This window comes from Gavialis gangeticus, unplaced genomic scaffold (genome assembly GCF_001723915.1).
Source record: "Gavialis gangeticus isolate Ggan-Ray unplaced genomic scaffold, GavGan_comp1, whole genome shotgun sequence".
Classification (NCBI taxonomy): Eukaryota; Metazoa; Chordata; order Crocodylia; family Gavialidae; genus Gavialis; species Gavialis gangeticus.
This window is the reverse complement of record NW_017729022.1, coordinates 120,277,877-120,293,346: the sequence shown is the minus strand read 5'-3', so window position 1 is coordinate 120,293,346 and position 15,470 is coordinate 120,277,877. Positions and strand designations below refer to the sequence as shown.

The window sequence follows — 15,470 nt, the reverse complement described above, 5'->3', positions numbered from 1 at the left end:
AGGCTGCAGATAACCCATCCCCACTCTCTCCGTACCCTCCTGTAGAGGAGAGAATAGAGGTCTAGGGTTTTCTGCAGGATCTATGAGCCACACGTGCCCCATGCACATCAGGAATTGAAATGCTTCAGAACAGTTCTTTAATTACCCAGGATGGGAAAATATGCAAATGGGCCTTGAAATAATAAACTGGCGTTTTCAGCCACTCATCTGGTGATTCCTATAAATCAAAACTCCAAAATTAAGAGTACAATAGCTGATATAGATAAAGGAGAAGGATGATATGCAGCTGACATTCAAAAAGTCTGAGGATTGCTGAAGTAGGGGGAAATGGGAATTTTCTGTCCTAAAAAGTAAGGATTACAGAAGAGAAGGCTCTTGTACCATGAATGGGAAGATTGCATGGAGTAACAGATGTGACTGGGAGTTAGCATAAATTCTATAATGTTAGATGGAGCAAGCCAATTATTTATCTTCCCTCCCTTTCTTTTTAAAACTACATTAACTAAGATAAAAAAAAAAAGTTCATAATTATCTTTTTAATCCATTATCTACTGTATAACTGAGTTCCAAGTCATCTGTGTTAGATTGCTATTTTTAAAATAAGTTGTTACTAAAAACACATCAGATTTATATGTTCAGTTTAACTTGATCTCAAAGGAGGCAGATCCTAGGATTGAGAAACAGCCTACACACAGTATGTATGCATTATTACAAGACTGTGAGTGGCTTGGCGATTTTTAGAGGTCTATTTAAGTCCTGTGAAGCAATTTCAGTTTCTGCTTTGGTAGGTATGGACATACACTTTCAATGGCTTTGAAAGGGGAGGGGGGGGCTGCTGCTCACAATTGCTCCATAGAGGCCTTCTCAGCTTAGCAGAATAAGATAAGATGTTATCCAGATTCCTTTTTGCAGGTAGATGTTTTCCAAGGTAGGAAAAAAAACAGAATCGTGCTTCCTTGAGACAAAAAGCTGTTATAATTAGGACTTTGACCAGCTTAAACATGTTTCTCTCTCAGGCTTGTACTCTTCCCTTGTACCATTTGGGGTGTTCGCTGCTTGGCTACTTTAAGTGTTTCTTTGGTATTTAACCTGTTGCAGAACATCTTAAAATTCGTCATCCCAAGTTTGTTTCTATCTTCCTGAAAACTCAAAGAATGCTGTGGCAAAAATGGTTTTATTGATATAGATTCATACTCTTGTCCTATGTTCCCTTCCCATAAGTTTTAATTACATCTTATCTGTTAATTTTTATGGAGCCTTACTGATGGAATATTTCACAGTGGAATCTAATTTTGATATATAAGTTGAGTTTCTGAATATGCTATACTGTGGTGTGGTCTGTGAAATTGTTCATTATCATTGTCTCCACGTCTTCTGTTTTTCTTGAAATCTTGTGTAAATGGCAATATTCAAAAAAAGCGAGCTGATTAACAAAAGGTATGATTCAGAGTGGTCAAAATATATTAAATCCTTATGTGGATTTCCAAAGTGAATTGAAGCAAACTTCTGAATGAGTACCCACATAGGGACTTGATTAATTTGGCTGTATTTCTCACCTAGACTGGCACTTAGATTTATCAGGGCAGTTTTTTCTTTCCTTTTAGTGTCTTTGGAACTTTTTGTTAATACATTTTTTTATCACTTGAGGTGTTTTTGTGTAGTCAGGGTGACAATCTAATCAAGAGTTAGTGTTATTGGGAGTATCGCAGTTAGTGTCAAGTGGGATTAACATGTATATACTAGAGCAGTGGTTTCCAGTGCATGGCCCATGAATCAATTGTACCAGGTCCTATATGTCTTTATAGTGTTTTCAGTTAAAAATTGATATGGGTTTGTGGGGACCTGCAAGAAGTGTTGATGGTTGACAGTGGTCTGTTGGTTCCAAAAGTTTGGGAGCCACGGTTGCATTTATTTTGTAGTTCTTAGTCATCAGAAGCTTAGATATCAAAAGGACACTGTAGAAAGTGCCTAGAACTATTTATAGCAGAAATAGGGTAGAATTGGATTCAGCGGGTTCTGAAGAAGGTGCTTTTCATTTGACCCACTTTCTCTTCACTTTAATTGCAATACAAAGGAACCATGACGACCTCAGGAAAGGAAAACTTCCGACTGAAGAGCTACAAGAACAAATCATTAAACCCTGATGAGATGCGTCGCAGGCGGGAAGAAGAGGGACTTCAGCTACGGAAGCAGAAACGAGAGGAACAGGTACATTAGAATGCTTCTCAGGAACTGTAGTCAGGCCTCAAAGTTTTTCTTGCAAAGGTCTCTTCCCCACCCCCCAACCCTTTTCATGTTTCCCTTATGTTTTATCCCTGTCCTGTGCAATTCAATCATGTCAGTGGTTGCAAAACAGATTTCCTTAAGAGAAAACAGATTGTCCTCATGCCTGGTTCATACTTCAGTCCTATCTCTGAGGATTCAACTTAGGTTGAATGGCAAGTTCAATGTGTTGTGTTCTTCAAATGTATAAGTATCAAGAGAGATGCTTGAGAACAAACCAAGTGGACTGTTCATTTCCTATTGTTATGGCTCTCTCTCGCTCCCTTTTTTTTTTTTATAGTGAAAGGTTGGTGTGGTGTTCTCCTGGAGCTGAAAGGGAGAGAGTAGCTGAAAAGTAGGGAGACCCAGAACTATTTACTAACAGGGAGCTAAGTAGCACTAGAGGTCTCTGTACTTGGGAGCTTACTTGTGTATGTTGGAATATGCAGGATTTATGTTTGATTCCAGATGAAACTGTCATGGGGGAGGGGGGGGACACTAGGTTTTAAGTCTTTGAAACCTAACTTGAGGACTGAGGGGAGCATGCTGGCATTGTAAAATGGGATTAGGTCACTGACCTGTCAGTTCTTCCTTTGGTGATTTCAATGCCAGAGGCTTCAGAGAACTGTTTATGCAAAGGAGCGTTTGGGGGATGGGAATCAAAACCAGGGTCCCAGGTTATCGTTGTTTTAAAAATCCAAAATTCTCAAATTAAACCCCCCCCCCATCCTCATTTTTCTATGATTAAAATGAAATGTCACTGTATATGTGTATAGGTATTAGTTAAACACAATGTTTTATTGACATATGTGCAATTTTAAAGTAGTTTGGAAACCTACCAGTGCCTTAGTCATTATAATAAAATAAATTCTAAACTTCTATATATTTTGCCATTTAATTTTGTTTTTTTATCATGGAAAATCAGAGCTCCCCCTGCCTCCCTCTCTCACCAGGATGCAGGTCCAGCTGCTGTTGTCCCTCCAGCTGCTTTGTGGTGCTGAGCAACCCTGATACGCCCATCTCCTGCTCATGCCATTGTCCCTCACTCCCAGCCACGGCTCCCGCAGCCGTGCCAGTACCCCTAAACTCTCAACCCGCAGCCTCCCTGGACCTGACAGTGGCCCTCATTCATGACCCACAGCCCCCCACCTCCCCAGAGGGGACCCCCAGCTGCCCCCTGGCCTATCCAGCCCCTCATGGACTCCCAGGATGGTCTATGGGGACATGGTGGGGATGGCCTCCAGCATGAGGAGCATGCAGTGCACTTCATGCAGAAGCAGAGGTGGCAGCTAGGGCACTATGCTGCCCCGCACTGTTGGCTGTGGTTGGGGCTGCGGTACAACAGGGAGGACTAGCACTGTAACACGCATGCACCCACCAGGACAGCACTTGCCAGGGCTGCTCCCACCACCCTGCCTGGCTATGTGCCAGCTGTGTGTATGTGTGCAGACATGTCACCCCCCATTCCCTTCAGCCCTAAGCAGCTCCTTGCAGGCCGGAACACTGCCAACATGCAAGGGGAAACCTGTGGTTTCCCATGTTTTTCTCCTTTAAAAGGGAACATCTGGGTTTTTCCTTGACAAATGGATAACCCAGATCCCTGATCATAACATACCTAGGCTGCAGCATGAGTCAGCTCTATTTTAAACATTACTAAAGATGATGTTAAATCAGAGAATTAATGCATTCCTTTTAAAAACATAACCCCAGTCTTTGTGGAATAAGTTCCTAAGACGGTCACAATCAGACTTACTAAATACAGTGTGTGGTATTTTCCTTTTTTTTTTCCCCCCTGACTAAATTGACCACTGAATTTAGTTTATGGCCTCTTGTTCTAGCATTATGGAATACTGGGTACTGCAAATGTGTAGTTATGTTAGGACATATTGCTGTAATTGATAATTTCTCAGTTCTGTTATGAATCTTTTGGAAAATGGAGTTTTTAATAGGAAAGTAAAACTCAGAAGTCTTCAACTAAGAACATTCTAATGAAAAATAAAACTGTGTGGTGTTCTTTTTAAGACCCAAGTAAATTGCACTTTTTTTTTAATGTCAAGGCTTTTCCCATTTTTTTGACATAGGGATGTGTAAATAAGCAAAAAATAAATTTCCTATCTCTGAATCATTTTGCTCTTTGAGAATTTTCCTTTTTTGGTTAATTTTAGTGTGATTTTTTTTTTTAGGTAAATTACAATTTCTTGAGTTAATGCCTTAGATAATTAAGATAAAACCTAAATTGCTCTTTAATTTTTCTTCTAGCATTGGAGTTTTTCTGGTCAGTTTCACATTCCAATTTCTCTGTTATCACCGTGATGCTATTAAATGTTCTAGTACCAACAGGGATTTATTTAATCTTAATCATAATGTGCTTAAATTTCCTGAGTAGGTGTACTTAAGCTGGGTTTTTGTGGTGGGGGGTATATTCTACTAAACATGGGGCTTAAATTGCATTTAACCTACCTATTGACTTGATTGTGAACTTTGAAAATGTTAGTAAATATGCTGAATTCTGATTTTAGGTGTTACTGGTATTGCAAGCTAATCTGCTGTTTTGAACTTTTACTAGCTGTAATTCTACCTTGCTTATACTAACTTATATCCTTTACTCTAGCTATTTAAGCGCCGAAATGTTGCTACAGCTGAGGAAGAAACAGAGGAGGAAGTCATGTCAGATGGTGGATTCCATGAGGCCCAAATGAACAACATGGAGATGACTTCTGTAAGTGATGGAGTGGAGGGAACTCAAAGATTTTATGATCTTTGCTTGTATATTTATTGAATATCATAAGTGACACCTTGCAAATTCATGGATAGGTCCCCGTCTAAAGAGCTTATATATTAAAATTGACAGACAGTGCATCCATTTGGATCAGACTAGAACAGATTGCCTCAGAAAGGAACATAGTGAAAAGACAGATTGTTTGGTATATATTTTCAAAAAAAATCTTAGTTTTTCAAACAAGCTTCAAAGTTTTTGGTTTTGGATACTGAGCAATGCAAAGAAACACCTATCAATATTTTCTTAAAAAACAATGTTTTGTTAAGTTTGTGAAGTTTTTAGGTTGAGGCATTGAAGTCTTTGTTGTTTAAAGCTTGCAGATACTGGTCAGGAAGGCCAACTGCACCCTGTCATGCATCCACAGATGCATCTCAAGCTGGTCCAAGGAGGTGATCCTCCCCCTCTATGCGACACTGGTCAGGCCGCAGCTGGAGTACTGCATCCAGTTCTGGGTGTCGCGCTTCAAGAGGGATGTGGACAGCATGGAGAGGGTCCAGAGGAGGGCCAATCTCATGATCAGGGGGCAGCAGGGCAGGCCCTACGAGGAGAGGCTATGGGACCTGAACCTGTTCAGCCTCCACAAGAGAAGGCTGAGGGGGAATCTAGTGCCCTGTTACAAACTAGTCAGAGGGGACCAGCAGGCATTGGGGGAGTCCCTGTTTCCCCGAGCACTACCAGGAGTGACTAGAAATAACGGTCCCAAGTTGGCAGAGGGTAAATTCAGATTAGACATCAGAAGGCACTACTTCACTATCAGGGTGGCTAGGATCTGGAACCAACTTCCAAGCCAAGTGGTGCTGGCTCCTACCCTGGGGGTCTTTAAAATGAGGCTTGACAATGACCTTGCCAGGGTCGTTTGACCCCAGTACTCTTTCCTGCCATAGCAGGGGGTCAGACTTGATGATCTGCTCAGGTCCCTTCCGACTCTACTAACTATGAAACTATGGTGCTGCAACAGGTGGCTGCATTTTTATAGGAGAAAATGGAGCTGTTGTGAAATTGTGCCTTGGGCAAGTTTTAACTGGCATAACTTTAAAGTAGTGTTGCAAACTGTGTTGTGTTTGTAGACCTTGTTATACACCCATTAGTGGCCATGCACTCCACTCTGACCTGATCCCTGGAAATCAGACCTATTTAATTTTTTTCCACTTTTTTCATCAAAAATTAGGAACCTGGTCAGGGTGGGAAGAATGAGAGGGGCTCAACCAGAGTGAAATGATGGCCCCATTAACTCTGACTTCACCTTAAAATCACTATCTCATGCCTCTACCCAGAATGATGAAATGATGATGTTATTAGAAATAGGACTGTCTCAAGTTTTCCTTAATGGATCCCTCAACCGTTCCTTGATACTTTGGAACTGAGCAAATGTAGTCTTCAGGTTACTGCCTTACAGAGAGACACAGCAAGATGCCGCTGAGTTGAATGTAGAATGTTTCACTCGAACATAATCTCATTAATGTTGAAACTGGATTGCTCAGTGGATCTATAAAGCGATATAAAGTTTTCTACCTGTAGCTTTTCTTCAAATTTACTCCAGGTCAGTTACAGCAGACAATGTAAATCTTTTGTTTGGAAGCTTATGTGTGATGAGTTGTGTATAAAGTGTAAAGGAGGGCCGCCTCATTACTACTCATTCCATTGAGACTATTATTAGTTTGCCATTGCAGATACCTCAAATTGGTGTCCATGGTAGTCCAAAAAAACCAAAAATTTAGCTTCTTTTCCCTTTCTGCCTTGTTTATTCTGATAAAATCTAAACCTGTAATCTTTCACCAAGACAGACAAAGCTTGGATAGTTTTACCATTGCTAACGATCTCTGTCTTAGAATTGGATTAGATGAGTTGATGGTGGTAAAAAAAAAAAAAAAAAATCAAGTTATTTTTATTCTACTACTTCTACCTGGAGACTTGCATGTGTGGGGAACTATGCTTCCATTTTTCATGACGTAAAGGTGTCCAGATCTGAGTAGAATGGTGCTAGTCAAAGTAGTGCAAGTAGCTTATACTGCTGCCAGGGCTTTTGGTCTTTCATCTTTCACCAACACTAAAATTTTTAGTGTTTTTTACATTTAAAAATTATTTTACATGTAATAAAGGGGCTTGAGCTGCACAGTACTGGGAAGGCTAGACAGTAGCCTGACTAACATAAGCTGTTTCTGACATCCTCAGTCTCCCACGTATTAATAGTTCTACTATTCCAGTCTTAAGACTTTCTTCTCCAATTAAGACTGCCAGTTATACTGTCTAGACCTTCAGAAAACTATCTGTTAAATTGGGTTTGTACAGCATAAACAGAGTTTGAACGCTGGTTTCCAAAGAGAAGTTTCACATTTTAGTATCCTCCCTCTCGGTCAAACTCAGTACTAGAATCTGACAAATGGTGTTAGAATTTTTTTCTCTCTGAATTCAAATCCAAGATTAATTTGTTTATTTTTGCCTTTGTGATCCCAGAGTGCTGTCATCACCTCTGATATGATTGAGATGATTTTCTCCAATAGTCCAGAGCAGCAACTTTCAGCCACCCAGAAGTTCAGAAAACTACTCTCCAAAGGTGAGTGCTGAAGCTACTTAGAATAATAATGTTAGAAGGGAGAATATTTTATGTTCCAGCTTAGTAAAGTGGTTGTAAACTGTCTGACATGAAAGACGTTTTAACATCATACTCCCCAAACCTCAGTATAAATTCTAGTATTGAAGGATAAACTCCTTTGTGATGAGACTTTTCTTGTGTGTGCTGCTTTTTTATTGAAGAGAACTATTTTTTAGACAGCTGTCTCTGAATGCTTGTGTGTGATTTTGCTATTTATACTACACTGGCTTTGGAATCTTCTGAAAGCAATGATTCATAGTTTCATAGTTGGTAGGGTTGGAAGGGACCTGAGCAGATCATCAAGTCCGACCCCCTGCCATGGCAGGAAAGAGTACTGGGGTCAAATGACCCCGGCAAGGTGTTCATCTAGCCGCCACTTAAAGACCCCCAGGGTAGGAGCTAGCACCACTTCTCTTGGAAGTTGGTTCCAGATCCTAGCCTCTCTGACAGTGAAGTAGCACCTCCTGATATCATTGTAAAAAGCTATTCGAATGCCTCAGCATAGAACCAGAATTTTAATGCAAATATTTCCTCCTGAGTTCTCTCCTTCTAGTTAATTTCCCAGAGAAGGAATCTGCAAAGCTATCTCTTGAAGGATAGAGACGTTTACTTGAATCTTGTTATTGCCATTGGAGGTTCACACAGTCCAATTACTTTCCTCATCTCTTTTGGCTTTTACCTGGAGCTTTGAATAGGTGTAAACTGTGAACAATGCAGAAAAGGCAGACACTTTCAACAGACAATGTTCTATATTTAAAAAGAAGCTAAGGGATATCCTCACAATGAGGAAGTACTTCATATTGTATCAGTAATTAGATGATTAATGAATAACAATTATTAAAATTAAACATGAATAAATAGGACTGGATAACTTGCAACCGAAAAATATTAAAAGGATTGGCTGAGGAACATTAATATTGATTTTTAACAAATCTTAGCACAAAGTTCCAAAGGACTAAAGAAATAGAATGTTGTACCAAAATTGCAAAAGGGTAAAAATGTGACTTGGGGTGATATATTGACTTAATATCAAACTGGGCAAAATCTTAGAAAGGATAATATAGGAAGCAATCAGTAAAGATGTAAAGGTTGGTTTGCCCGGGACACTTACGGATCCCATAGCCTGGTCCCAGCTGGTTGGTCAAAAGTTTTGCAAAGCAGGTATGGTGTGCCAGGCAGATGGCTGGGCAGGCACCACTGGTTCTGTGTGGGAGCAAGGTGGGCAGATTGGACCTTGCTCCCACCCCACCTGCATGTGGCATGTCCTTGCTCCCACACAGGAACAGCAGTGCTTGTCTGGTGACCTGGCTGGTGAAGTGTGCTGCTCTGTCTCCACACCAGACTCTGGCCTGGGACTTTTAAGTATCTGGCCAGGACCAGGATATGGAATCCATGAGTGTCTTGGCAAAACCAGAACATATGATCACCCTATCTGAAAGGGTCCACAACATCGTCAATTTAAAATGGAGGCTGAGTCTTCAGAGTTGGGTGACAGGCAAAATGAGGAGAAATAGAACCTGGTGGGATAGAGGAGGACCAACCAGCTCCCTATCACACTGCTGGAGGGTGCAAACATATGAAGCACTCTGCTGGCCTTGTTTGGCTAAGTATAGATATTTGGTTTCTGTCAGGGGAATCATTGTTCTCTTGGTAGAAACCAAAAGTGTATAGATGTTCAGAATTTTTTTCCCAAAGCAAAAATGGCCCCCCTGGGAGAAAAATAACCTTGGAACAACCAGGGTTAAATCACTACCAGGAGAGTTTCTCTCAAGACTGAATGTCTTTAGAGTTTTCCCTGGCTTAACTCCTCTTGAGAACAAGGGGGAGTGGAGCCAGGGGAAAGACTCCCTACCTTCCCAAGACCTGGGTCACCCTGGTCTTGGGAAGGCATGGAGAGCAGCTGTTTCCCTGCCCCTCCTCCATAGACTGGGAGTTGCGGGGGACATTAAACCACCAGTCCCTGCCTCTTTTTTCCCAATTGGGTAGTCCCCAGTTTCAGGGAAGAGGCAGGGGACTTTGCCATCTTCTGCTGGCTTCCTTTTGCTCTCCCCTCCCCCAAGTGGGATCGCAATTTAAAAGCCAGTGGCTGGGAACTAGAGCTTGGAGGATGTCTCCCCAGCTTGATTCCCACCAGTTTCCCCTTGCTGTTCAGCATGGTCTGGCCTGTAAAACCACTGGATCTGGCCCTCAGAGCCCCAGGGCTTTGCCTATGCCCACACCTGCACTGGGGCTAAGCAGCAAGGAGCTCAGCCTAGGCTGCTGCAACTGCTCTAGTTGTTGCTGATGCTCCTCTCACCCCACCCCCCACCACTCCCCCAAGCTTCAGTGTGGGTACAGCTGGAAGCCAGTGGGGAACTACAGCAGGGCCAGGCAGCTGGAAGCTATGTCCACACTGCTGCTGCTTCTCTTTTTTCATGACCCAGATTCTCCCTAGGCCCCCCCACCTCCACCTCCTAGCTGTGGTACAGAAGCATCAGTAGTATGAATGCAGCTTCCAGATGCCTCACCCCAATGTAACTCCTCACCAGCTGGAAGCTGTGCTCATGCCCCAGCTAGGGAGTGAAGGGCTGGAAGAAGCAGTTGGAGCACAGGTGCAGCTCCCAGCTGGCTGACCCTAGAGTCAGTGCAGTGGAACCCCCCTACCACTGATGCACCATGTAAGCCACCCAGCCTGTGTTGGACTGAAGCCAGGTTGTACCAGGTGGTGGCTTGAAAGGGTTGCCAGGTGCTGATCTAAGGGATATTGGTTGATTCATCACATCATTAGATTGAGACAGGATCTTTTTGTAAGAAATAGATAGTGCAAGCAGAAGTTATATGTGTATACAGAAATTACTAGGTGAGGTTCTATGCCCTGTGCTTTGCAGGATGTCAAACTTAATGGTCATAGTCACTTTAATATCTGTGAATCTGTTTCATGTAGTGGTGGTATACTGGGCTTCTACATCCTCCCTAACAAACCTTTGGGCCCTCTAGCAGGTACCTTAGTTGCCTCAAAATGTTTCTTCCCAGAAAGTTGTAATCCAGCTGTGCCTGAAACACAAAATACTAGCATGTGATGCTGCAGAAGTAGTATCACAACAGTGCTGTTAATGAGAAGTAACCGTATCTGTAAAGGAGCCTTTTGATTTTTATGAATCAACTTCATTCCTTCATGTGTTTTCTTTTTGAAGTGGAATTTGTTTTCAAAGGCAAATTTAAATTCCTGATCTTGATAAAAAAACATATCAACATGGGGGGGGGGTGAGACTTTCCTTGCTAGACGATTCTTATGGATTATTTTGCATTTTATTTAAACAGAGCCTAATCCACCAATAGATGAAGTTATCAGCACGCCAGGAGTGGTGGCAAGGTTTGTGGAATTCCTTAAACGAAAAGAAAACTGTACATTGCAGGTACACTATTTTCCTCTCTATTGTTATGATGGTGATTCACATTAAGAGGAGCATGTAACTAGCTTGCTTAAGGATATCTGCATTATAGAAGCTGTCTCTGTCCTTGGGCCCATTAAAACAAAATACATTTTAAAATCACCAGTTGCAAAATGATAAATTTAGGAAGAAGAAACATAAGGCATAGCTGCTGAATGGAGGACTGTCCCCTGGGAAGCAGTGAATTTGAAAAGGGTGTAGGGGTCAGAGTGGACAAGTAATCTGGACATAAACTTCTAGTGCAGTGGTATTCCCAAAAGGGCTAATATGCAATTTTGGGATGTATCGGGGAAAAGTCAGTGACATTCACAGAACTGGTGTGACTGATATTGAAATAGTGTGCATAGTTCTGATGTTTATATTTTTAAAAAATCAAAGAGTGTTCAAAAGAGAGCCAAAAATAATTTGGAGCTTTTGAAAAATGCTTAATGAAAAACTAAAGAGCTTAGTCTCTAGCTATTGTCAAAATGAAGATTGAGAGGTGACTTGAATTTGAATAATGTAAAAATACCTTCCTAGGGAAGACAATACCGGATACCAAATGGCTCTTTATTTAGTAGAGAAAGCTATAAAAAGGACTAATGGCTGGAAGTTGATGCCAGAAAAATTCAGTTTGGAAATAACCATATGTTTTTGTTGGTGAGGTTGATGAACCATTGGAGCAGAGTAATGCTGGGAGTGGAGTATTCTCCATCTCTTGGGCTAAGTACAGACAGTCAAAAAGCCCGAGGCAGAATCAGTTCAATCTGGGCAGCTGCATAGGTTGAACCGATAACCAACTGAACTAACATTCAGTTTTCAATTAGGAAAGGCAGGGGGAGGCCTGCACTGATCCAGGCCAGTAGGCAGGGGGTGCTAGAGCATGTCTCCCAGTCTGCTGACCATTGCCAGCCCAGTCAAATGTCCCCAACCCCTCTGCTGCCCCCCTGCAGGGATTTAAGGAGTCCCCTGTTAGGGTGCTGGCCCACCTTGGGGGAGCCTCCTCCTTAGGGGGTTTCCCCCAGCCTCGGTTTCCCAGCCCAGGCAGCCCTAGGGAGCTGAGCCTGGAGCTGAGCCCCTGCCCCTGGACAGGAGGGAGGAAGAAGCAATCCTGGCTGGGTGCTGCCTGTGCAGCCCAGCATAGAGGCACCTGGGAACCCCCATCTTGTAGGGCTTCCCCTCACCCCAGCCCAGGCTTCCCCATCCCCAAGCAGCCCCAGGGAGCTGAGGGGAATTTTTCCCCTCCTGAACCACAAAGCTGCTTGCAACATGATGCACCGAGTCACATAGTCCCTGTCCAGTTCCCCAGGTGTTTGGTGACTTGCTTCAAACTGCCCTTTAAATGTCTTTCTTCCTAGGATGATCACCAAATCCACTGTGCTCTGGGGAATAGTGCCTCCCTCAAAGCTGTCCTCATGACTCATGGTTGCCTGAATCTCCAGAGTGGCACAGGCTCTCAATAAGTGATGTCACTCCTGGGTACTCAGGGTTTCACATTCCACTACAATCAGGGATTTTTGTAACTATTGCCTCAAATTCCTAATGTTAGCAGGTCCCAAGATCTTGCCCAGGGCAACTAGATCAGCTCCACTAAGGGGGGAACCATTACATATGTGGTTTCCCTTGGGTTTCCCTGTGCGTCTCAGGTGACTGAGGTTCGAGTGATCGTACTCACCTCAGGCACCGGATTGCTCTCCTTCTCAGACTTAGGGTCCTTAGGGGAGTGATCCACTGTGTCCTCTGGGTCTCCCCACATTTCCCCATCCCAAATCTCTCCTGGATTGAAGGGGATGTCTGGGTCCCAGGCTTGGTCTCCCCAAATGACAGCTACTGCTTGCAGACTCTACTCCTGGAGTTCTTTCTTTAAACAATTGATAATATTTATGCAGGGGCTCTGGTTTACTTTAGCTCCCTTCTTGCCTTGATCTTTAGCCATGGTCTTAACTAATTTTTGCAAGGCTTCTCAGCTAGCCTTTTCCTGGCCCAAGGATTCCAATTGTTGGGCATTATCTTGATTTACCTTTCTCAATTTTTCATTTTCCAAATTTTGAGACAGTCCTTTTAGAGCCTGATTACTGGTTTTCAATTGGGTACATTTATCTTTTAGAATTTGGATTTGCTCTTTTTTTCTCCTCAACTTCTGAGGCTTGCTGAGCTTTTTCCTCGATTGCTGTTCTTATAGCATGCCACAGTAGCCAGACCAGGGCACTGTGTTGTCTTTGAGCCGAGGATTTTTCACAAAGGCAGAACGTCTCAAATTGGGCTTCAGCGTCTCCTATGAAGAAGCCTGGGGTGCATACATCCTCCCTTCATGGGCTGGGTCCATCCTTTAGGCTCTCCTTATGGAGAGGGGAAATTTCCTCCCTCTTTACCCACTTGGCCTCCCACGCCACCCTTGAGGGTCTTCTTTCTAAACAAAGACATCTCCCTCAATATACTTCAAGCCTGTTGGTTTCCTTGAGCCCTCACGCTCCTGACTGACTGTTCCTGCCCCTGCCCTGCTGGAGTACTGTGACCAAATCTCACTCCTTCGTGGACGAGAGCTCCATCTAAAACCAGTTCCCAAGTCTGTTGGTTTCCTTGAGCCCTCACACTCCCGACTACTCACAGGAATTCCCTAACCAGTTCCCAGTCCCTTGTGGACATGGCCCTCCCCTGTCCCGCAAGTCGGACGTGGGTTCTGTCCGTCTCTGAAGCCTGCCCTCCCCTGTCCTGCAAACCAGGTCTGTATCCCACTTCCTCACGGACGTGGGTTCTGTCTGTTCCTGACCCTGACAGTTCTTAAGTCCTTAGCTCCCGACTTCCAAACAACTCCACTCCCCTGCGGACGTGGGTTCTACAAGGTGACACAGCCCCCTCGCAATTATCAACTGTTGCAACGGTCAATAATCTTAGAATTTTGCCACGTTCTCCACCAGATAATGTTGGCTACAAAGGACCAACTCTTGGGATCATCATAAATTCTAGTGTATTGGTTGGGATGTGAAGTTAGCAGTAAAATCATAAATGCAAACTTTGAGTTATTAGTGGTACTGGTCACAATAGCACACACACATGCACTCACTCATTCAAACCCATGTAGTATATTGTATAGTAGCTGCTGTAGTGATTGTGAGAGCACTGGTGTCAGTATATCTACCTGTCGGAGGCCCAGGAGCTTGCTGTTGATGGTCAGCTTCCTTCAAGGCAATGTCTTCTCCAGAAGGGGGTCATGTGCTTGTCCTTCTTTCTCAGTAGGTCAGGTGCTGGATGAGGGTCACGCTTCACTGCCTTTTATCCCTTTCTGGCAGACTTCTCTGATTCCCCCAGCATCATCTTGGCTGCCCGATCTGGAGGTTGCTGTCCCACATGTGTCTTGAGTAGTACCTGACAGCTGTTAGTCACAGTCACTGGGGGTTTCATCCAGTGGTGTAGTTCTGGGAGTCAGTTTGTGATTTTGATTAATTAACAATGGTATTGTTAAAGGTTGCAGGAATAGTCAATGGGGTGGGTGCTCAGTCCCAGGAATCAGTTCCTTGGCTTGTTTAGCCTAAAATGGCTTGTAGAGTAGAGTTTTGTAATGGTAAGTTCCTTTGGCTAGGCTATTGTCATTTAATTACCTACTGATTACCATACATACTTGGATTCAGTTAAGGGACCGCCCAGTATAGCAGATTTTAACAATGCAGTTTCAATGCAGTTTTAACAATGGTCCAGGATGTAACTTTATTCTACAGGGAGTACATTCCTTAAGGGTTTAAAAGTATAAAGTATAAAATACAAAATGCCATGGTAAAGATGAGATGGATGAAATATAAAGACCCTTCGTTTGGTAACTGCATTCATACACAGGTTATAAGAGCTTCTTACAGTGGTTTTAGCATGTGATATATAATAGGTGGGCTGGCAAGTGTTTGTGGGCGCGTCCAGACAAGCACGCACATGCCTCTTGTGGTGTCTCAAAGCAGTTGAGGCATGTTGGAAGAAAAAGCACATGGCAACCAAAAATGTTCCCGGTGCTGCATATTTGCAGCACGGTCTCTAAATTTGATACCTGGAAATTCAGATACCAAAAAAAAAACCCCAACCAGAAAACCCCACGGAAAAAAACAGGGCAAAGGTACGTTTCTGTAGCGTGCCCTGAAGCAGCCGGAGGCTAGGATCTTCCAAAGAGGTGCTTTGGCGGGTGACCATTGCAATTCTATGGTTGCCCCTTGCCCCGGTGCTTCATCATGATGCCTCAGCATGTGGGGTAAACCAGCGGTGCAGGCTGCAGTGTGCTCTGGACCAGACTCTAGCCTAGGTATATAGGGACTGGGGCTGGGGGCGGAACTGGAGGGGCAAGTGAACCTGTGACAGTGCAGGAGATGGTGCGTGGGTGGTGGGTTGCTCGGGAGGAGTGGGTGCCATGCCTGTCCCCTGTATGGCTGGCTGCTGCTCCCCCCCC

General features: G+C 43.5%; 1 protein-coding gene across 2 annotated transcripts in view; it reads left to right on the top strand.

Annotated features, from left to right (window-relative positions):
* KPNA1 (karyopherin subunit alpha 1) overlaps window positions 1-15,470 on the top strand; it is an 88,642-nt gene that overhangs the window by 19,249 nt on the left and 53,923 nt on the right. For both annotated transcript variants that reach the window (XM_019516083.1, XM_019516084.1), the window contains exons 2-5: window positions 2,075-2,208; window positions 4,874-4,981; window positions 7,496-7,595; window positions 10,935-11,029. In XM_019516083.1, the coding sequence (XP_019371628.1) occupies window positions 2,080-2,208; window positions 4,874-4,981; window positions 7,496-7,595; window positions 10,935-11,029 (432 nt within the window). In that variant the 5' untranslated portion in view covers window positions 2,075-2,079. The remainder of the gene's footprint in view (window positions 1-2,074; window positions 2,209-4,873; window positions 4,982-7,495; window positions 7,596-10,934; window positions 11,030-15,470) is intronic.